Source organism: Gopherus evgoodei, chromosome 4 (assembly GCF_007399415.2).
Source record: "Gopherus evgoodei ecotype Sinaloan lineage chromosome 4, rGopEvg1_v1.p, whole genome shotgun sequence".
Taxonomy (NCBI): Eukaryota; Metazoa; Chordata; order Testudines; family Testudinidae; genus Gopherus; species Gopherus evgoodei.
The window spans coordinates 146410203-146434647 of NC_044325.1; the positions used below are offsets into that span (position 1 = coordinate 146410203).

General features: G+C 44.4%; 1 protein-coding gene across 5 annotated transcripts in view; it reads right to left on the reverse strand.

Moving 5' to 3' along the window:
* Positions 1–24445, reverse strand: part of KCND3 (potassium voltage-gated channel subfamily D member 3) — a 259189-nt gene that overhangs the window by 20347 nt on the left and 214397 nt on the right. For all 5 annotated transcript variants that reach the window (XM_030561717.1, XM_030561718.1, XM_030561720.1 and 2 more), the window contains exon 4: positions 996–1097. In XM_030561717.1, coding sequence (XP_030417577.1) covers positions 996–1097 — 102 coding nt within the window. The remainder of the gene's footprint in view (positions 1–995; positions 1098–24445) is intronic.

The following is a 24445-nucleotide window of genomic DNA, read 5'->3' on the forward strand; positions in this document are numbered from 1 at the left end:
GTGAGGAGGAAGTATGAAGGAATCGTGCCCTTAAGAGGTATCTCCAAATCACACTGCTTCTCAGGACTACTCCTGGCATGGTGTGGCTTTCAAGCCACCTGTGGTTCAGGGCTGAGCTGAAAGGTCAAGCATCTCAACTCATGTCAAGGGCAAAAGGTGCTGACAGCAGCCGGCCCCTTACAACCTCAAGCCCTGGGGAACAAATTTTGTGTATGTAGATAATCAAGAATAATACATTACCAGAAATCTTGTCCATTTTTTTGGGGCGGGGGGGGGCAGCTGTGATATATCAGAGCATGCTGGTGAGTGATCAGCAGAATATTTCATTAAATTATTGAAGCTGGTGGATTGTAATTTGAAAACTCGCTACAGGGCTGTCTCTTTGCTGAGAAATGAGGTAAGAGAGAGTCCATTTTGTGTGTGTGCGTGAATTTGTGCATGCACAGGTGCTGGGTTGTGCGCCATCCAGTCTATGGATTAGTATAGTCGAAATTAGCAAGGTTTGAGCTCTTTGTGTACAGCATGGCACTTTGTAATAAGGTTTTGCACGCTTATGAATATATAGAGATTTGAAAACAAGCAACTCCTTATTAAAGATGACAGAAATGTGCGGTAGTGCCAGATCCTCACCTCATATAAATGGGGAGAGCTCCATGGAGCTATGTTGGCTCACACCATCTGAGGATCTGGTCCATTAATGCTCTTTGTCATCATTAGAAAGATGGACTCTTTCCTAGCTCAAGAAAGAGCCCCAGAAAGTCCCTCCCTCCCTCTCCAATTTTGCAGCTGAATTCCAGCTGTCTCTACATATAGCTTACACAGTAAATTGTAGTGTAATTATAGTGTAGCACAACTCAACATGTGAAGCTGTCACACTGAATAACAAGCAATTAGGTGTGTCTTTGTGGTGGGGAGGAACAACCGAAATGAGGTTTGATTGGGATGGAGAACTTTTCAGGCTCCACTGTGAAAGGCATTATTTTCTCGGCACGTACCGTCAGCTCCAAGGCTGCGTTCAGCAGGCCGTTGCGTTTGCTGTGAAGATAAGCACTGGAACTGCCTGTTTTGGCCACTCGTATCCGTGCAAGTCGGGCTTTCTGTAAAGAGAAGCAAGATTTATTGACATATTTTTACTTTTACACACAAAGCCAACTGTTCCACCTCTACTAAAATAGAGAGAAAGAAAATACCAAGTTTTCATGGAACCTAAAAATCAAAGAGATGAAAATACAAGGAATTTATGGCTAGGAGATCAGCAGCCAGCGCAGCCTTTTGCACTTCCTACCTGCAACCCAGTTTTAAAACTCAAATGATGGAGATTAAGGAAATCTGAGGACTCAAGACATTACCAGAGCTGACCTCTCACAACCCATCAATGGCCTCCCCTTAAAGAGTAGGGGCTACCTACTCAAAAGTGCTTAGTGATATTTTTGGGTTTCTCCATATTTTGGGCATCCAACTGGAGACACCCACCTCTCACATGTTTCTTGTTTCTGACATAGGAGGATTGTGTTACCTGTGTGTGTAGATATATAGCTTCTCATGTGAAACTCAGATATGTCTATAACAGAGAAAGTGAGAGATTTCAATAGTTGGTACAGATTGTGCACGCAACTCATCTATGCCTCGTTTCTCCGACTTGCTTGCATGTGAAATCTCTCTGTGATGCCTTATCTTCTAGACTGTAAACACTTTGTGGCATAGAGAGTCATTTACTATATGTTTGTGCAGCACCTAGCGCAATAAGGCCCTGATATGGTGGAAGACTGTAGATGTAACTATGATACAAATGTTTAATAATAGGAGACAAGAAGGATAAAGAATAGGGCAGATCATTAACTTGCCTCACCTATGAGCTGATTGGCATAGATTAATAATTGGATCTATCTATCTATCTATCTATCTATCTAATCTCTTATTCTCTCCATGGAGACTGTAAACAACACCTTGTTTGTTCCTTCTCTCCTCTTCCAGCAGCAGTTTGTTAACTTGGATATATGGTAACAGGAGAATAATTTTCTCCAGAAAAATATTTGCCCTCCTAGATAGACAGAAATCTCTCTGCCACAACAAATAAACTATTTGGAAAGAAGGGAAAAAATCTATTTACCTAATGTTTGGTTTCTTATAATTAATTAATCCTGCCTGGCCTGGTCTTATCTACAGACCTCATAACTTCTAGTTAGAGGACTGAACTAAATTATAAAAAAGTGGTATAGACTAATGTAAGCATATAAAGGCTCAGTTAGCTTCTATCATTAAGTGATCAAACAGTTTTTAACTCTTTCTAATTTGTCTGTTCAAATACTACCTCCTTCTCTGTAAAGTGATTTGCTTTTTAAAAAATGTATTGTTAATTCAGTATTTATTTCCCAAGCTCCATTAAAGGTAAATACATGAAATAATTACCACTGTAAAAAATTATATTAGTTGGGTTTTAAAATACTGCATAATCTTTTAAATAATACAGAACGCTAGGTTTTCATTTCTAATTAGTGGTGGTTAATGGACACAGTGTAGGAAGAGCAAAGCCATGATGAGTCTATAGTGCATAATGATTCCAGAAAGTGTATTACCATATATGCACGAGTGACTTAAGCACTCTGGATTTGAAAGGTTTGCTTAACCTAATGAACTTTAATTTGTGCACACAAACAATTTCCCAGGCATGTCCTGGGCAGTATTCTGAAACTTCAGTTAGGAGACAGAGGCCAGGAGATTCAAAAGTGATTAGTGATTCTGAGTCCCCACCTTGACACACCTTGTTTTCAGAGTATGGGTGCTCAGCATGAGCCAATTTGAGCATCCAAAAATTGAGGTACCCAAAACCAAGAGTCGCCTTTCTAAATTTGGCCAGATTTCTTTGGCTCCCAACACCCACTTTTAACACTAAGGCTCAGAGGTGAAATCCTGGATCCACTGAAATCAATGGTAAAACTGCCATTAACTTAGATGGATGGTGGATTTCACCCCGTGTTCTAAGGCAGGCCCTAGGTACATGCACCACAAGCCGGCAGCAGATTAGTTCACAATGTGTGTGATCTGACACCATCAGAGCATTTAAAAATAATTAAGAGTGTGTGGGTGAGGTTCTGTGTCCTGCAGTGCACAGGAGGTCAGACTAGATGATCACGATGGTCCCTTCTGACCTTAAAGTCTATGAGTCTATGATGTCCCCTCTTTCCTGTTTTTTTCCTCCTTCCTCACACCCCTTTCCTGTTCTGTTAATAATTTTAATGACTGTAACCATGACAGCTGCACAGCTATAGAAGTCTTTGTAGGAATTGTCTGACTTGGGAAGGGGAGAGAAGCCAGGAAAACAGAGTAGCTGCTGACCAGCAAACACTGTGCTGAAACATGCTTCTTGATGATGCTACCTCAGTTGCCTCAGGGCAAATCTGAATTGGATTTGGGGGTGAGCGTTACTGAGAGCAATGGTTCCACACAACTTGGAAATGCAATAAACTTCTCTTCCTAGACATATGGCAGGCATGTTCAGGTGGATATTGCAACTGCTGAGTCATTGCACTGGGTCACTGGGCCAGTCGTGTTCTACTGAGTCATTTCACCTGCATTCCACAAAGTTATTTCACATACTTACACACCTCTTTGTACATTTTCCTCACCTTTCACAATGGATCTAGTGCATCCGTCCCCTGAACTGCACCAGGAGTAAGCTTTGCCCATTGATCTCTGTCTTTAAATTGACGATGATTACAGAGGATGCATTTCCTCTGTGCTCTTGACAAAATGTCAGTTCCTTTGCTACAGGAAGTTCAAGAGTCCCCAACAGTTTCTTCTTAGCTACAGCACAAAAGGTTCCACCAGCATCTTCTGTCGCTATTATTATCAGTTCAGTTATTTGTTAAAGTGGATTCAGTCTTAGGCGCCTGTGATGAACATTATTCTCTTTGCCTCTAGGCTAGCAGGAGATCAAATATTAATAGCTGTTCTCCACACAGACTGGGGACGGTTCGTCTCTGAGAATCTGTTCACTCTTCCTCCCTGAAACAGGGCCACAAGCTAACTAAATAATTAAGCCCCATGGCTTTCAGAGTTTGGAACAGATGTTGTTATTTAAAAGATGAGTATAAAACATTGCTGGGAAAGAGCGGTGATTTAAACCTATTTTTATAGTCTGTGAGTGAGGGAAGGAAGTGGTGTCCAAGAGGAGACCATGAAGAACAGTCATGGAAGTTGATGTGCTTTTGTGTGCTTGTGTTTATGTATGCGTATGGGGTGAAATTCACCTCTGTGCAGAGACAAAAGGCCTGTCCATCACTTACATCCCATATAAGCCCTACATTTCTTAGGGGTGTGCAGGATGTGGGTGTCCGAGCATGATGATGCATGACCAAGGGCTTGGCAAAGACCCTGTACTGACCCTGTGCACAAGAGTGAATTTCACCTTGTTGTCACTTGCGGCCAAATTCTGTACTGATTTACACCCTGTGAAATCCCCCTGACATCACTCGGCTGTGTTTTCATTTAGCTAAACTGGGACTGAGCACTGATTGTGATTCATGGTTTGGGATAGAAACCAGGATCCACTTGGTGCTCTCACATGGAATTAGGTGAAATGGGCCATTGCAGGTTGATCTGGTGGGTTCAGTCAATCCGGAAACTCAAAGCAAAGTCCAGAAGGTGCAAAATTCATGTGGACGAACTCCTAAAATGCTCATGTGAACCACTGCTAATCTTCACAGAGCTCTGGGCAGCCCTACAGTCTACATCACTGGGTGATGTCCAGGTTGCTCCCTCCTGCCCAAAATTTACAACAAAACCCAGCCTTGTTCCTTTTACTGTCTCATCGGGCACATGAACATCCAGGAAATGTAAATTCCCTCACTGTGAAATCCAGCTGAGCTCGATGTCAGACCCAGAGATGGGGGCAAGTCCAAGAAGTCTCATGGCTGCTCTAATCTATGCAAGCTGGCAAGTCATTGCACTGGCTAGTGGTTGTTGAAGCATAATGAGTTCCAGCCAGGCACCCAGAACAGGCCCTCAGGGGCAGCTTTGTCCCCATTGCATGGACATGGTTCATGGACCAGGATGTAAATATACACAATACCAACAAAATGCACTAAAAGAACCTCCCCATGTTGCCCACTCCAAAGGCAACCTGAGTTAACGGAAGACCTTGCTGTGTGCCAGAAGGCCAACAGTCTTGGGCTCTGTCAGACCAAGCGGGGAAGTGAATTCCAGGGGCAATAACTTTCCCCTGAGAACACCGTGCACCAGCCCACAGATATACAGGTCTAGGCTCTTGTTCTGAAATGGACTCTTGCATCCACACAGAACCTCAGCAACTTCAGGGTTGGGGCCCTAGGGATTAAGGTTTGCATTTAAGTGCAGCTTTTGTCATACCTATTTTAAAGACTGGTGGGCTTGGCTATGTCATCCGAGACCCACGCTTGCAGGCTGCTCCTTTGGTTAGGGAGGGCTCTAGTAGGCACAGACAAGGGGAGGACCATGTATTTTGGTTGGTCTGCTGCTAATGCCTTTAGGAAGGGTGCATACCTTTCAAATCTTACCTGCCCTTGTGACTCACAAAGGGAAAGGCAGGGCCTGAGATCATTATTTCTGAATATTGTCTTGGCACCCTTAGAGCTGAAAAGAAAAGAAAAAAGCAGCCCCTGGTGTGTGTGTGAGAGTGGAGGTGGTAGGAAGAGTTGCTAGGAAACCACAGGAGCTCAACATGCATATTACCAAATCTGCAAGATAATTCATTTGAAATAATAACAATCATATGACAGCAATTTGCACATTAAGAGCATTAATTTGGCTATCTTAGCCTGCATTTGTCTCAATGAGGAGACTGAAAGGCGGGTGTCAGTAAAGGTGTGGATCCTTTCTCTAGCCTTTGCAGTTTCAAGATGCAATGTGGCAGAATCTAGCAACACAGAATGAGCAGGGAGGACACTCGGACTTTCCTACAACATTGTGTGTGGACTGCTCAGATGTCATGGTGATGAGGGTGATATATCTACACAGACAGACAAACCCTACGTTGTGGCAATACCCTGGCAGTCACTTTCCTACACTGTCCATTGGGATCAGTAATGGAATCGTAGGAGGATCTGAAGTATATCCTGTCCCAAGGCAGAGTATCTCGTCATCTATCTTAACACTCCATCTCTAATCTGTCTAGGCAAGGTGCAAAGAACACGTGTCATAGGTCAAGAGACACTCATACTGGATGGCAGGATTAGAAACAACCTATCTGTTGTTGTTGTTAATATCCATATATTTCTAAGGGAGAGTGATTTTATTGTTGGTTTATCTGATATTAGTCTCTGACATCATTTCTTACTTGCCAGATACCTGTGGCCCTCCAGATTTTCTGTACCCTTAATTTGGAAGACACATTTTTTCTTAGAGTATGGCTTGAGGTACAATACCCTGGGGTCTAAAAGAAATCTCTTTATGTATTGGCACAATCAGTTGTGTCTTTTTTAACCATCCCAAACAAGCAGAGAATGTCAGGTCTTGTGCGTAAGAGTCCCACATCCACTCCTGCTTCCTCCCTGCTGGGCTGGGAGCTGTTATTAGCATTAACCATCCCATCTAATTTTATCAGCTAAAACCACACTAAGGGCATTCTTGGCAGAAAACGCAAATACACTGGATAATTAACAGCTGCTTCACATATTTTTTCCTCTAAATAATGAATGGTTTGTATATCTGTAGCACTCTTGGTGTCTACTCTAGTGAGTACTGCATTGCACCACTTGCACAACAATTTTTTTTAAAATTCTTGTAACTCCAAGAAAGCCACCTTCAAAGATAATCAATTGAAGGCTTTTATGGTTTGGTTTTCTAGTTCCACAGTGCAATGTGAAAGCCATTCAGTAAGGGCCAGCTTCCCCTCCCCAGTATACACTGAGAATTTATAGTTCCGCTCCACAGCTCTCTAGCACAGAGTTTAGGCTTGCATCTGCATTCTAGGTAGAAATTCTATGCTTGCCCTTTGCATATGGAAAAATGTAACAAACTAGATTAGGGATTTAGAAAGTAGTGGCTCTTGCCACCTTAGTATAGTGTGTGACAAAGTTCCTTCTCTACCTTGGTGGGTCCTGCACTTATTTGGCAGATTTGCTCACCTCAGTGATCTTCCCCACAGTCTGGGTCAACTTCTCCTGTGTCTGATCAGGAGTTGGGAGGTTTGGGGGGAACCCAGGCCCACCCTCTACTCCAGGTTCCAGCCCAGGGCCCTGTGGATTGCAGCTGTCTATAGTGCCACCTGTAACAGCTGCATGACAGCTACAACTCTCTGGGCTACTTTCCCATGGCCTCCTCCAAACACCTTCTTTATCCTCACCAAGGACCTTCCTTCTGGTGTCTGATAACACTTGTACTCCTTAGTCCTGCAGCAGCACACCCACACCCACACCCACACCCACTCAGCTCCTTGCGCCTCTTGCTCCCAGCTCCTCACACACACTTCCTCTCCTCTGGCTCCCCCCTCCCTGACTGGAGTGAGCTCCTTTTTAAACCAAGGTGCCCTGATTAGCCTGCCTTGATTGGCTGCAGGTATTCTAATCAGCCTGTCTGCCTTAATTGGTTCTAGCAGGTTCCTGATTACTCTAGTGCAGCCCCTGCTCTGGTCACTCAGGGAACAGAAAACTACTCAGCCAGTGACCAGTATATTTGCCCTCTACCAGACTCCTGTACCTCACTGGCCTGGGTCTGTCACAACTGTCAGAGTAAACAGGAGATGGAAAGAAAGTGCTTTCTTGTATTCCTTTTGTTACGTTCAACTGTTCTTAAAATGGCCTCAGTCAACAACAACATTCAGGTCCACCATTAACACTGAAACCAAAAATAAATTTGTCAAAGACTTCACCTCTCCTTAGCTGGAGCCCAGAGTACACATGGAATACACAGAGTACACATGGAGCTCTGGAAAAATAATGGGCGAGATCCCTTTGCAGCTGGAAGATAAAGCACGGTGCAAAATTAATAAGGAAAGAAGCCAGAAAATTCAAGGAAGCTTCTGCATTTGCAGTGGAATACACACACTGATTATCTGTTCTACTTAGGATGCTGAGAAGCTGACATGACACCTTAAATGAACCTTAGAAACAAGCTGGACTGCGAAGTTATGAATTGCTAGTGTTACATGCATTGAGAGGAATAATAACCGTTTAAAAAGCAAATGTCCCATGTAATAATAGCCAGTTATTATCATGCCAGTCCCAGATCCAGCTTGATGCTGCAACAGGCAGGCAGCGCTGTTATAATGAAGTCACGGAGAGGACAGTGTATTTCCTACAAATCACATTTCTGTTGTTCTAACTCTTTTCCTTTGGAAAAAATGGAATTTTCCTCTGAACACCTCAAATCTTTACATTAAAACAGCTTATGAGCCAAGTTTAAATATTCATTCTTTATTGCTTTGGGTGAGCTGTAGTAGAGCTGCATATGGAAATTAAAGTGTGTAAACTCATTATACTCCTATATAATTTGATAGAGCCACTTAAAGTCAGACCTTTATCTTATTTTTTGGTCTCTTCGTTGCTTTCCACAGATGAAAGATTCCCCTCCACTCCTCTGTGATTCTTTTAATCTTATCTTACCCTGGGCTCTATTAAAGCAACAGATCGTCATATCAAATGCAGTGTATCATTTAATCTTTTCCAACACAGAAGGACACGATTTTAAATCTATTTATAGAACAATACACAGAATATGGAATTAAATGGGCCTCAGCTTCTCCACTAAGCATAGAGTGACTGATGAGATAGAAAGATTTGAATGCATTTAACATATGGAACTTAAACATTCTTCTGCAATTATATGGTGATGTTTCTTGTTTCCTTCAGGGCTAAACAAGAATCTTAATAAATCAGGGCTGGATTCTGCCAGGCATATTTACATTGCATAGTACCTGACTCCTTGAATACTGATATCAATGGGACTACTCAAGGAGTAAGACACTATTCCGCATGAATCGGGTTGTCAGAATCTGTCCCCAAACCAGAGACACTTTTCAATTAATAAATGTCTTCTGAAGAAAACAGCCCCATGCCTTGCTGCATTATTAATAGAGAAGCTGCTGTATTCCTTCTCCCATCAGGACAACTGAAGGTTCTGCATCACACTAACATGCACAGGATGATGAATATGTATTTGTCAGTGATTTCTCTCTGTATTTCTGTATCTTGCCTCTGTAACTTTTTTCACACAAATTACAGTCCTACCCACTGATGGGCAGAGTTAAGGTGAGCATGCCACAACTCAGTGATGGGTATAGCCATTGGTTGCAAGTAGACTGAACAGTAGGGGGAGCTTTTCTTGCTGCAGCTATGAGGCACGCTGCTTGCCTGAGCCAAGAAGAAGAGGGAGAGCTGTGCTCCCTCTCAGTTCTCTTCAGTGTAACCTTTAGGCCAATCCCCCCACTTCCAGTGCTTTCCCAACATGGGCTGTGCCCAACAGGCACAACCCAGCCACAGAGATCATCTCTGTAAGGCAAATGGCACCAATCGACAAGCTTAGTCTTTTATTATTCTTTCCTCCTTGCTGAGACCAGAGAGATGACGAAGCCAAACAAAACAAAAAACAAACAAACAAAAGAAAGAAAGTTCTTTTTTTCTGAGAACTGATTTCCAGAAAATTAGTTTGTACCTCAGCCCCGTAACTATGGCAACAGATTTCAAAAGTGTCTGTCTCTAAAGTTATCTGGATATCCAACCCTCTCACTTAAGGAACCAAACCCAAGCCCCCAGCTGGCTTTTGTTGTCCACAAAGATAACATGTTTTTTAGAAATGCTGGTGGTTTTATCGTTTATTTAGTGACAAGCTCTTTTACATCCCCATTCCTCCCAGAATAGCGGATTGTAATGTGATTTACTAACTTCATCCCATGGGGGGCAGGAAAAGGACTAACTATCCCAGGCTTCCATGACAGTTGCCTGCCCCAGTGCAGCCACTGGGCCTGGACCTTGCTGAAGGAAGCTACGGAATGGCAAAGGGACTCTCAGAAGAATGTGTGATGGAGAGAGGGTCTGACTCAGTTTGCCCTAGGGACCAGAGCTTTCCCCCTGTGAGGTCAAATCCTCCCTGGAAGAAACAGACATGTAGAGTGACTGACCCTTTGGCTGCACAAAGCTACCCCTTTCTCATTTAATGGAGAATTGCAAGCTGGGAGAAGCCTTGGCTGATCCTATTGGGGGTGCACACTTTGTGGGCTTAGCTGGTAGTGGGGGCTGTTGTGGGACCGCTACATAAAGGAGAAAAAGCAGTACAGGTGTGGGCTGTTAATGGAAAGAGCAGCACGTGTTGGCCGATAAGAATTGTTCCTCTGTCGTTAGGTCAGTCAGAGTAGCTGTTGTTCACTGTAAATGGCAGCTCAAGTTTCTGCCTCTCTTCCCAGAGACTCCATGTCTCCTCTCTTCACCTTCCAAAGGGGAAATCATTGCAATCCCGGCCCTGTGTCACACTCAGTAATAGGAGGAAAAGGGTCCCAAAAGATGGAATGTGAGCCCATGGCACATCCTGTGTCCTTCTAATAATAGCAATAAAAAACTGCCCTCTGTCACCCTCCCGTGCTTTCCTGAGCACCCAGGGAGAAACCTGCCTCACATTCTGCATGGGCCTCTAATTTGTCAGCAGAGAGCTCTAGGGTTGTCATGGTTACTTGTTTCTCTACCCCTTGTTTTTGCATTCCAGCACTGTTATGTTTTCTTACTAGAATGGCTCCTAATTGTCCTGACTCAAAAGCTAGCAAAGCTTGTGCTTCTTATGTGGACTGAAATGAACTTGCTGCTATATTATGGAGCCAGTGGACAATATGTAAAATTGCCTCTTTATTGTTATTTTTGTTTAGAGTTAATGCTGAGTTAGGTCTCAGCAGCTACACTTAGATGAACAACAGGTGGCTCAAATTATCATCACGCAACAGTCTGCACAGTAAACAGAAGAGTTTTGCTTTACCACAGGAGAGCAGAAAGCTGGGTAAATATTTCCTAAGGAGCAATTTCTCCAATGAATTTAGCTTCTTCTGTTTGTGGAGTACTCACGAGCAGATGGCAATATCCCCAAATGATGATGATTATGTATTATTTGTATCACTGTGGCACCTAGGTGTCCCAGTCATAGCACGTAGGAGCCACGCTGCGCTAGGTGCTGTACAAACATAGAACAAAAAGACAGTCCCTCCTGCATCACTAGAACTCAGTACCAGGCTCCTCAGTACACATCTACCTCGATATAACGCGACCCGATATAACACGAATTCGGATATAGAGCGGTAAAGAAGCGCTCCAGGGGGGCAGGGCTGCGCACTCCGGTGGATCAAAGCAAGTTCTATATAACGCAGTTTCACCTACAACGCGGTAAGATTTTTTGGCTCCCGAGGACAGCGTTATATCAAGGTAGAGATGTACTGTCAGCTGAGTATGTTGGCAGCAGCTCTTCCCGATAAGGTTTAGGCAGTTTCAGATTTGGTTTGTTTAGACACCAGAGATAGAGAAGACAACATGAACTATTACAAATTCTACCAACAGCGTTACATAATTAGCCCTCTGGGCAGTGCTTTCCAAGCACAGCACTGCATCCCTGCAGGGAGCAGAGAGGAGACCCTTTCACATGGGTGACCAAGGAACCACCAAAGGATGGGGGAGATTTGTACAGGTGCTCATGTGTCACAGCCTACAACCCAGTAATGAATGACAGTAGAAAAAGGCAGCATTTGTCAGGGGCTGCAACAGATGTGCAGTGCCCCATGGATGAGCAAAGAAATGATTTTAAAGAGGGTCAGTGTTCAAGTATGTGCACATGGGCGGGAGACTGGGCCTTTCAACTCTGGTTCACTTGTTTGAATCCTCCCCTCAGAGGATGGGTTAAGGATGTCTAGTTGTCTTATGCAGTTTGGGGAACACAAGCATGAGTTTGAATGAGTTGGCTGGAAAAGGTTACATAGTTAAAAAAAATCAAAGCAAATGAATCATTTGACATTTTTTTTTTGCTATTTTTTTTGACAATCAGAAAAATGTTTTACTTTTTAAAATCCTCCAATAACTTTCAGTATTCCCCCTCCCTTATTCTCCCTTTCCTCTACTGAGGAGATGAGAGGTAAAAAGGGGGGAAACATTTAAAAAAAATCAAAATGCTGATTATTTTTTGTTTGTATTTTTTTGACAAAAAACCTGAAAATTTCCAAGAAAAACTTTCATTTCCTCTGGAAAGCAATTTTTTGTTGAAAAGATATCAACCATCTCTAGTTTTTACCTTATTTCTTCCCCTTCTGCAATCTACCTTTTTCCTTTAAGTGGTCCTTAAATCACAGTTTCCTGTCCTCTACCCTGATGGATCTGAGCAAAGCTCTGATAATGCCTCGCTTGCTTAGTCAGGTTGTTTCAATGTTAGCTTCTCCTAGACTTCTCCCTTCTATGCTCCAGAGGATGACCACCTTTCTAGAGCATCCTGCCCCGAGTCAGCCAAAAGAACGAGACAGTCATGTTGAAAATTTCAAATCTGGTTGGCAGCAAATCACATATGCAAATGCTATCTCTATTGACAGATGTGTCAGACATCTTTCTCAGGGGTAAGATGATGCCATAAATCTAGTGTTAAATATTCTCTTCATCATCATCACTCTTCATCTTCTCTTCCGTCTGCCGTCACATTTTCCGTGCCTACAGGGAGGGGGGCTGTAATGCAGGGAACAAGATGTGTCTAACATGCCGCTCAAGAAGAAAATAACAAAAACGAAACAATCAGAGGACATTTATTTCTGACTTTTCCTGGTGCTGCCTTGATTCCCTTTTAAACATTGCCACAGCTACTTCTTCCATCCTTTCCACAGATTTACAGCTGCCAGTGGAAAAACATTCTCAGGTGTAGCTCTTGCTGCCTAGAATAATCTGCCCTGTATCTCTGTTCAGCTCATCGACTCCTATCTAAAAGATATTAATTCTTCCTTTTCCCTTTATTCCCCTTTCTCTGTGTTATTGGTCATATGATTGAATGCTTTAATTCATCTGCCAGGCAACGTGCCCATTCCACTATTTTTCCTAACTTATATCATATACTCTTTGGTTGCATGTGATGTTCAGTCCTGTAAAGCACTTTGAGATATAGTTTTATGTGAGTGCTGCTCTAGAAAATTAATTCCTGTCACATAGTACTTCCCCTTTTCTACATTTGGGTGTTCAGTCCTTTGCTGGATGCTCATAATGGAACAAGGCTTTCAAAGCTTCTACAATACATTTCCTGAGCTTCTAGAGTCAAAATGCTGTAAGCGAAGGCCACTGGCTAATAAATGAATCATACTGAGCACACTAAACTAGAATACTCAAAAGCATATTTACCGAAGATCTGGACTCTGTTGAAGGTTTGTGGAAGCTCTGTGGCTGCTGAAGTTTTATACTCAGGTGGAAGTGGACAATTTCAGATTAGCTCCTGTGAAATGCTGCACTAAAGCCATGTTAATCACTTTGAGGTTATCAGCTGTTTTAATATCTTTGCTTGCTTAGCAAATCTAACCACTCTATCATAAAGACCCTTTAACAGTGTTGTCCACGGAATACTTTGGCATCTGAGTATTACACTTCTCCCTTATTGCGTGTGTGTGTAGAAAACCCCCCATCCATTCAGTCAAATCCCCCCCACCCCGCTGTGTTGGAAAAGCTCCAAAAAACCCTCCTGGGATGCAGTCTGAACACCAGCCATCAAGCCAAGATTTGGCGTATCCAGACGGATGAATTCATTTTGCCAAACTTAGAGCCTCAGGGACAGCTCTAGAGGTTTAACTGAGTTCGTCAAGCCAGCAAATGTCTGCCAACATCAGTGCCCTGACTCAAAGGAGTTTCTGCGTGTTTTACTGTCCACAGCAACCCTCCAGCTGCACCGACGTTATCCAGAATTACTTCCAAAGTATGGCTCCAGAGCTTCAGGAGGGGCAGCCATTGAGACATGCCTGGCTCAGATTCCTGCCCATCTCAATCATTTTGGCTGCTCCAAAGTATTGCTGGCTGCCAGCGCCTGTGCTTTTAGGAAGGTTTGCCCACCGTACTACAGCCCAATGGCAACACAGGCTGCATGACTAATGCTGCAAATCAAACACATGCTGCAGGATTTTACACCTCCGCCCTCAACCCTGTAACAGCACTGAAGAATGAGACCCATGTTTTCTTCCACGTTGGACTGGGACCAAAAGGAGGTTTCTTGTGAAGAGTGGGGCATACCCTCTGCAGTGAGAAGTCTGCAAAGCAGAGGGGCAAGTCATAATATATATATTTTATGGGCTAGTACACCTGCCAACCAGAAAAGGCACTTCTCGAGCCCATGTAGACTGTCTGGGCTGTGCAAAGGCATGTAACATGAGCACAGTGCCTAGGCAGCCCTGTTTGCCAGCAGTCCAGAGGAAGGCATGTGCAGTGGGGCCTGAAGTGGATTTGTTAGAACAGAGTAGAGTCTCTTTTGTTTAAAAAGTGGAAACACTAACCAGGTTGCACATTCACCTTGCTAAAATGGCTGCAAGCCAACTAGCCCGGGCCCCAAACACCATATGCTTAGTAACTGGCCAGGCCGTGCCCTTTGAAAAGGAACAACAAATAAACCAACAAACGGCAAATGTCCTTTAGATTCTTTGTGGCTGGCTGCACTGAACTTAAAAAAAAGAAGAAGAAGAGACCCTGAGTGAAAACCACCTGACTCCTAGTGTTGCAGACATGAGGGCATTGACATTGTGTGACTAGGAAACTGCCGAGCTTGGCAATGCCCCTTTGCTATTGAAAACAAGACACCTGGTCTTCTGTTCAGAAGCAATACAAGAGCCCTGAGAAGATGGGGCTGAATGTGCTTAGCCTACGGAAGGGTTCACTGAGAGCAGATATGGCAAGTGTCTCTAAATACTTAGCTAGAAAGTTTAGGGCTAGTCAGTAATTAATGGGAAAAGGAAATGGGAAGAAATAGCTCTAAATTTACAAATTGAGGGTTCCATCGCACAGCCCTTATTCTCTAGCATTGCCCTATTGGGATATAAAGGCTGCAGGACCTATCACTGAGATCCCACAATCCATGACAGCTTCCAGAATTCCCACCCCTGGGTCTGGTGTGGAGCAGTGCTGTTTTCAATGGGATTTGCAGGTGCCTAGTACCTCTCAGTATCAGGCCTCAAGTTCATACCCCAGATAATTCTACAGAGCCCAGAGTTCCTGCTACAGTTTATTGCCCACACTTCATTCTCCCTGGGATATGATGCTGGAACCAAGGGGCTTGTGTCATAAACAGATAGCTAAGGGTTAATGTCTCTTTCACCTGGAAAGGAGTAACCTGAAACACCTGACCAGAGGACCAATCAGGAAACAAGACTTTTTCAAATCTGGGTGGAGGGAAGTTTGTGTCTGAGTTCTTTGTTCTAGTGTTCTGCCTGTACTCTCTCTCGGCTATGAGAGGATTTATGTCTCCTGCTTTTCTAATCTTCTGTTTCCAAGTTGTAAGTACAAAGATAGGTTTGGTTTTTTTGTATTTACACGTGTGTAGTTGCTGGAGTGCTTTGAATTGTATTCTTTTTGAATAAGGCTGTTTATTCATATTTCTTTTAAGCAATTGACCCTGTATTTGTCACCTTAATACAGAGAGACCATTTTAATGTACTTTTTCTTTCTTTTTATATAAAGCTTTCTTTTTAAGACCTGTTGGAGTTTTTCTTTAGTGGGGGACTCTAGGGGACTAGAGTCTGTAGCTCACCAGGGAATTGGTGGGAGGAAGAAGCCAGGGGGAAAAGAAAATCTCTGTGCGTTAGATTTACTAGCCTGACTTTGCATACCCTCTGGGTGAAGAGGGAAGTGCTTGTGTTTCCAGGACTGGAAATAGGAGAGGGTGGAGTCCCTCTGTTTAGATTCACGGAGCTTGCTTCTGTGTATCTCTCCAGGAACCCAGGGAGGGAACATCTGGAGGGGGGAAGGGAAATGGTTTATTCCCCTTTGTTGTGAGACTCAAGGAATTTGGGTCTTGGGGTCCCAAGGGAAGGTTTTTGGGGGGACCAGAGTGCCCCAAAACACTCTAATTTTTTGGGTGGTGGCAGCTTTACCAGGTCCAAGCTGGTAACTAAGCTTGGAGGTTTTCATGCTAACCCCCATATTTTGGATGCTAAGGTCCAACTCTGGGAATAGGTTAAGACATGGTGGCAGAAGTGGGATAGATAGAATCCAGAAGCCAGTAGGAATATTATATTTTTCTTTTCTCTGCTAGGGGATTTTAAGCAGAGAGGAACAGTTTGGTTTTAAAAGGAACTAGAGAGAATTTTTTTCTCTGCTCTCTCTGGCAGTTGTGGCTTGCATATTAAGCAAGGAACCATTAAGGAACTATTAAGGGTCTTTTGTGACAATAGCACTCCCATTGAGAGTCAGTATCCAGCAATACACATGCAAATAAAGTGGTTTTTCTGGTATACTTTACATTTAAAAGATTAGCTAGAGGAAGAAAGGGAAAAAGGCACTGTTGCTAGGCAGACCCCAGGAGGCAACAGATAGCCTGCAGTTCAGAAGATAAACACCGGAGGGCACCCCAACACAAGGAAACAGGAACCATGCCTTCCAATACAAAAATGGGGGCCGAAGAACAGATCAAAGAAGCAGAACACAGGCGACAACTGGAACAAAGAGAAAAAGAGGCAGAGCTGAAAGAAAGAGAAGAACAGATCAAACAGGCAGCCCATAAAAGAGAACAAGAAGCCAAAAATGCAGCCCACCACAGAAAACTAGAAGAAGAAGAGGTGGCCCACCACCAAGACATGGAAAAACAACAAAAAGAAATGGAAAAAGAACAAAAAGAAAACGAAGAGAGGGAAAAACAGAGAAAACATGAACTGGAATTAGAAAAGGCTAAGCAACATGCTCCAGCCAATCCTAACAACCCTTCGCCAATTATGCTTCCACATCCCAAGAAATTTCCCACCTACAAGGCAGGTGATGACACTGAGGCCTTCTTGGAAAATTTTGAAAGAGCCTGTCTTGGGTACAGCATCCCTGAATACCAGTACATGGTAGAATTGAGGCCACAGCTCAGTGGACCTTTAGCAGAGGTGGCGGCTGAAATGCCTAAGGAGCAAATGAACGACTATAAACTTTTTCAAACCAAGGCCAGATACAGAATGGGGATAACCCCGGATCATGCCCGTCGGCGTTTCAGAACCCAAAACTGGAAACCAGATGTGTCATTTCCCAAACACGTCTACTACGTTGGGAAAAATTATGAGGCCTGGATATGAGGACACAATGTTAAATCCTTGGAAGAACTGCACTTCCTCATACAAATGGAGCAGTTCTTGGATGGTGTTCGTGAGCACCTAACATGGTACATACAAGATGGAAAACCCAAAAATCTCACCGACGCGGGGGAGATTGGAGCCAGATGGATGGAAGTGGCAGAAAGCAAGAAAGCTACTGTCAAGGGGAATGAATACCCCAGGGGGCACACTGACCATAAACCCCACAACCGAGGACAGCCAAAGACCCCACCTACAACCCAAGGAAAGCCACAGACGCCCTATTATTCCACCTCACCAGTCTCCAGTAACTCACCTCGACCCAGTGACCAGTCAGATGGAAGATGCTTTAAGTGTAATGAACTGGGACATATCAAGGCCAACTGTCCAAAGAACGGCAACCGAATGCAGTTCATTACACCACCATCACACCAAAGATCCCCAGGCCCAGATGCCTCTCAAATACCCTTGGAGCAAAGGGAAAATTTGAGAGTGGGTGGAAAGAAGGTTACTGCGTGGAGAGACATGGGGGCACAAGTGTCAGTTATCCACCAATCCTTCGTAGACCCCAAATTCATCAACCCAAAGACCAAAGTAACAATTTACCCCTTCATGTCACAAGCTGTAGACTTGCCTACAGCTGAACTGCCTGTCCAGTACAAAGGCTGGTCAGGAATGTGGACTTTTGCAGTCTATGACAATTATCCTATCCCCATGCTACTGGGGGAAGACTTGGCCAACCAGGTGAAGCGGGCCAAGCGAGTGGGAATGGTTACACGCAGCCAAACCAGACAAGCTTCCAGACCCATTCCTGTTCCTGAGCCGTCCATAGGTGCCCCGTCTGCGTTACCAGAGACCCAGACAGAGGTAGTGGACCCAGATTCCATGCCAACCACTGAAACAGCCACAGCACATCCAGTCCCAGGCCCGGAACTGGAACGGCAACCAGCACCAGCAATTGCAACCACATCTTCAAACTCAATGCCAGTGGGCGCCAGCGAGCCAGAACTGACAGAAGCAATAGACAGCCATACCCAAAAGGCTCAGCCAGAGCCTGAAATACCCTCAGGTGCACCAGTAAAGAGCGGTTCACCAGCAACAGAAACAACCCCATCACCTACATCGCTTCCAGAGGGACCAAGCCCAAGTCCACAGTCTGAGGAAGAACTGGTGACCCCAGCCTCAAGGGAGCAGTTCCAGACTGAGCAGGAAGCAGATGACAGCCTTCAGAAAGCTTAGGCGGCGGCACGGAGCATCCCACCGCCTCTCAGCTCTTCTAATCGATCCCGGTTTGTTATAGACCAAGGACTTTTATACAAGGAGATTCTTTCTGGTGGACACCGGGAAGAATGGAGCCGCAAAAACAGTTGGTGGTTCCAACTAAGTACCGGGGGAAGCTCTTAAGCTTAGCCCATGATCATCCCAGTGGCCATGCTGGAATGAACAGAACCAAGGACCGGTTGGGGAAGTCCTTCCACTGGGAGGGGATGGGCAAGGACGTTGCCAAGTATGTCCGGTCTTGTGAGGTATGCCAAAGAGTGGGAAAGCCCCAAGACCAGGTCAAGGCCCCTCTCCAGCCACTCTCCACAACTGAAGTCCCATTTCAGCGAGTAGCTGTGGATATTCTGGGTCCTTTCCCAAAAAAGACGCCCAGAAGAAAGCAGTATGTACTGACTTTCGTGGACTTTGCTACCAGATGGCCGGAAGCAGTAGCTCTAGGCAACACCAGGCTAACACTGTGTGCCTGGCCCTAACAGACATTTTTGCCAGGGTAGGTTGGCCCTCCGACATCCTTACAGATTCAGGATCTAACTTCCTGGCAGGGAACATGCAAAAACTGTGGGAAACTCATGGGGTGAACCACTTGGTTGCCACCCCGTACCACCATCAAACCAATGGCCTGGTGGAAAGGTTTAATGGAACTTTGGGGGCCATGATACGTAAATTTGTCAACGAACACTCAAATAATTGGGACCTAGTGTTGCAGCAGTTGCTGTTTGCCTACAGGGCTGTACCACATCCCAGTTTAGGGTTTTCACCGTTTGAACTTGTGTATGGTCACGAGGTTAAGGGGCTATTACAGTTGGTAAAGCAGCAATGGGAGGGGTTTACCCCTTCTCCAGGAACTAACATTCTGGACTTTGTAAGCAACCTACAAAGCACCCTCCTACACTCTTTAGCCCTTGCTAAAGAAAACTAAAGGATGCTCAGGAAGAGCAAAAGGCCTGGTATGACAAACATACCAGAGAATGTTCCTTCAAGGTAGGAGACCAGGTTATGGTCTTGAAGGCGCAACAGGCCCATAAGATGGAAGCATCATGGGAAGGGCCATTCACGGTCCAAGAGCGCCTGGGAACTGTGAACTACCTCATAGCATTTCCCAATTCCTCACTAAAGCCCAGAGTGTATCATGTTAATTCTCTCAAGCCTTTCTATTCCAGAGAATTACAGGTCTGTCACTTTACAGTTCAGGGAGATGATGCTGAGTGGCCTGACGGTGTCTACTACAACGGGAAAAAAGACGATGGCATGGAAGAGGTGAACCTCTCAACCACCCTGGAATGTCTGCAGCGGCAACAAATCAAGGAGCTGTGCACTAGCTTCGCCCCATTGTTCTCAGCCACCCCAGCACGGACTGAACGGGCATACCACTCCATTGACACAGGTAATGCTCACCCAATCAGAACCGCACCCTACCGGGTGTCTCCTCATGCCCAAGCTGCTATAGAACGGGAGATCCAGAACATGCTACAGATGGGTATAATCCGCTCATCTACCAGTGCATGGGCATCTCCAGTGGTTCTGGTACCCAAACCAGATGGGGAAATACGCTTTTGCGTGGACTACCGTAAGCTAAATGCGGTAACTCGTCCGGACAACTATCCAATGCCATGCACCGATGAGCTATTGGAGAAGTTGGGACGTGCCTAGTTTATCTCCACAATAGACTTAACCAAGGGGTACTGGCAAGTACCACTAGATGAACCTGCCAAGGAAAGGTCAGCATTCGTCACCCATGCGGGGGTGTATGAATTTAATGTCCTTCCTTTCGGGCTGCGAAATGCACCCGCCACCTTCCAGAGGCTGGTAGATGGTCTACTAACAGGACTGGGAGAATATGCAGTTGCCTACCTCGATGATGTGGCCATTTTTTCGGACTCCTGACCCGAACACCTACTACACCTGGAAAAGGTCTTTGAGCGCATCAGGCAGGCCGGACTAACTGTTAAGGCCAAAAAGTGTCAAATAGGCCAAAACAGAGTGACTTACCTGGGACACCAGGTGGGTCGAGGAACCATAAACCCCCTACAGGCCAAGGTGGATGCTATCCAAAAGTGGCCTGTCCCAAAGTCAAAGAAACAGGTCCAATTCTTCTTAGGGTTGGCCGGGTACTACAGGCGATTTGTATCACACTACAGCCAAATCGCTGCCCCACTGACCGACCTGACCAAAAAGACGCAGCCAAATGCAGTTAACTGGACTGATGAGTGTCAAAAGGCCTTTACCCAACTTAAGGCGATGCTCATGTCTGACCCTGTGCTCAGGTCCCCGGACTTTGACAAGCCATTCCTAGTAACCACGGATGCATCTGAGCGTGGTATAGGAGCAGTTCTCATGCAGGAAGCAACGGATCACAACTTCCATCCTGTCGTGTTTCTCTGCAAGAAACTGTCTGAGAGGGAAAGTCACTGGTCAGTCAGTGAAAAGGAATGCTATGCCATTGTGTACGCCTGGAAAAGCTACGCCCATTTGTTTGGGGACGGCGGTTCCAGCTACAAACTGACCATGCTGCGCTAAAGTGGTTTCATACTGCCAAGGGGAACAACAAGAAACTTCTTCGTTGGAGTTTAGCTCTCCAAGATTTTGATTTTGAAATTCAGCACATCTCAGGAGCTTCTAACAAAGTAGCTGATGCACTCTCCCGTGAGAGTTTCTCAGAATCCAATAGTTAAAGTGTTCTTAAAATGTAAAAGTCTGTTAGTTATATACTTAGTGGTATATGTAAAGGTGCATGTGTTGTATTAATCTGTTTATCTTAAAGTTCTAGGAAGAAATCGCCGCCAGTGAGCTTCCCCACTGTCTGCAATTTGGGGGGCGTGTCATAAACAGATAGCTAAGGGTTAATGTCTCTTTCACCTGGAAAGGAGTAAGCTGAAACACCTGACCAGAGGACCAATCAGGAAACAAGACTTTTTCAAATCTGGGTGGAGGGAAGTTTGTGTCTGAGTTCTTTGTTCTAGTGTTCTGCCTGTACTCTCTCTCGGCTATGAGAGGATTTCTGTCTCCTGCTTTTCTAATCTTCTGTTTCCAAGTTGTAAGTACAAAGATAGGTTTGGTTTTTTTGTATTTACATGTGTGTAGTTGCTGGAGTGCTTTGAATTGTATTCTTTTTGAATAAGGCTGTTTATTCATATTTCTTTTAAGCAATTGACCCTGTATTTGTCACCTTAATACAGAGAGACCATTTTTATGTACTTTTTCTTTCTTTTTATATAAAGCTTTCTTTTTAAGACCTGTTGGAGTTTTTCTTTAGTGGGGGACTCTAGGGGACTAGAGTCTGTAGCTCACCAGGGAATTGGTGGGAGGAAGAAGCCAGGGGGAAAAGAAAATCTCTGTGTGTTAGATTTACTAGCCTGACTTTGCATACCCTCTGGGTGAAGAGGGAAGTGCTTGTGTTTCCAGGACTGGAAATAGGAGAGGGTGGAGTCCCTCTGTTTAGATTCACGGAGCTTGCTTCTGTGTATCTCTCCAGGAACCCAGGGAGGGAACACCTGGAGGGGGGAAGGGAAATGGTTTATTCCCCTTTGTTGTGAGACTCAAGGAATTTGGGTCTTGGGGTCCCAAGGGAAGGTTTTTGGGGGGACCAGAGTGCCCCAAAACACTCTAATTTTTTGGGTGGTGGCAGCTTTACCAGGTCCAAGCTGGTAACTAAGCTTGGAGGTTTTCATGCTAACCCCCATATTTTGGACGCTAAGGTCCAAATCTGGGAATAGGTTATGACAGCTTGGTACTGCCATAATTAGTTGGACTGTAATTGCAGCAGCTTGGGGAAATCTCTGCTCTCAGAAGAGAAGAGAGGAGTGTGCATAATTATACAGCCCCCTTCAAAACTCTTTAATGCACAAAACCCTTCTATTCCTTTTTATTGACATTGACACCCTCCCGTGCCATTACCTTGCAGCAATAGGTACCTCCTGTATTTCCTCAACACAGTGTCTATCCAATTAATGTACAATGAATTTTCTTATGCTTGGTGAGCCTGCAGGCAGCATCAGACTTGGTACAAACAGCTTTCCCCAGGCCCCCTCTCCCACCATCAGCTCTGCAGTGTGAAAGAGGATCTATACTTGTTATTTCTGGAGCCTGGTCTCAGTAAATAAAAAAGGCCAATAGAACAAACCAACTTTGTTTGCTGCGCTTGATAGAATTTTTCCAACTCAATGAGGCCTCTGAGCTGGTTATTTTTAAAACAGGACAATTTAAGGGACACAAAGGACGAGTGTCAATGTCCCCAGGAGAGTAAGGAGAAATGAAGCCTCCCACAACACTTTGAAAAACATTTTGTTTAGAAGCAGTTCAGCTGACAAATCTAATATTGTCTGTGAGGTTTTGCTGCCTTCCTGTTTTTGTCACCACTGTGGCATTTGTGTGAAGACAAGAGCTTTGCTGCTAATTAGGTCTCACCTGCTTTGCCCCTTGAAGCCAGAAGGCTAAATTCTCACTGACACCAAGGAGGGGAAAAGCCAGAAATCTCTCAAGAAAAGTAGTTCTCTCAAGATTCTTAACCAGTCTTATAGGCTCAAGATGTCTGGATCATTCACATGAGCTCTGCAAAAGCACCCAAACCTTTGGAAGCTTAACTGAATCAAACCCACACTCAAAAATCTTCTCTCTTCTATTCAGGTTCCTATACATCCCTCATCACCATAACATCCGTTGCATAATATGACTAACATTTGTCACATAAGGTTTGTTCTTTCTCTCTTCCTCTTCCCAAAGGGAAACTGTTTGGGGTTTGAGAACTTTTAAGGGTATCATATTAAGAATATAAGAACATAAGAATGATCATACTGGATCAGAGCAATGGTCCATTTAGCCCAATATCCTGTCTTCTGATAGTGACCAATGTCAGATGCTTCAGAGGGAATGAAAAGAACAGGGCAATTATCAAGTGATTCATCCCCTGTCCTCTAATCCTAACTTCTGACAAACAGAGGCTAGGGACATTCCGCTCATGGGGTTGCATCTCTGACCATTGTGGCTAATAGCCACTGATGGACCTATCCTCCATGAACTTATCTAGCTCTTTTTTTAACCCAGTTGTAGTTCTGGCCTTCACAACATCCCCCGACAATGAGTTCCACAGGTTGACTGTGCATTGTGTGAGGAAATACTTCCTTTTGTTGGTCTTAAACCTCTCCGAGGAGTTACTACTGATTTACACTGGATGGCACTTTAGAACATTTACAATCCTCATTTTTCCTTCCCTGGAGAGCCCAGATCAGATACTTGTACCTGCCTATTCTTCGTACTGCGCCCATGCCAGCATAAGTACACACTGAACTCTTACATGAGAGAGATGCTAATACTGATCTGAGTGGGAGAGCCACTGCATTGTCTAATCTTTTCAATATTCCAGTTCTCAGACTCAAAGGCGTTTGTGACATTCACTCAAGAGCAGCATTGTATCAATGTCAGGAAGAGGTTCTGTTCTTAAAACATAACTCAGAAATAAACATTCCCCGTCACTCCCTCAAATTTACCAAATGAACCTTGTCAGAAATGATCAATTTATCTCCCACTGAGGCTGACCCGGTCTTCGCTGCATGCCAGAGGAGAGACTTTGACGACACTGCACAATGCATTCAGATTGCCAAATCTCCTTCTAATTAATTCTCTTGTAATACAGTTTGGGGGAAGAGCAATTTATCTTTTAGGTGTTTAAACTGATAATGGGTATTTTTTTGTCTCCTCTTTAAGGCAAAATTTTATCTCAGTTTGTTTTTCAAGGACATGTGCGTGGATTTTAATAAAACATCTGCAAATATTTGCTCATGCCATTTGAACTCATCTCCGCGTTAGGCCAATACCTCCTGAGCAGCAACAACAGCTGGGATTTAGCACATGATAAAGTAGGGAAGCAGAAGTGCCGTTGAATGCCTTCCCATTTCTCAACTTCCTGAAATAATGCAGCCGCACCTAAAACTCAAATTAAGATGGAGAACTCAG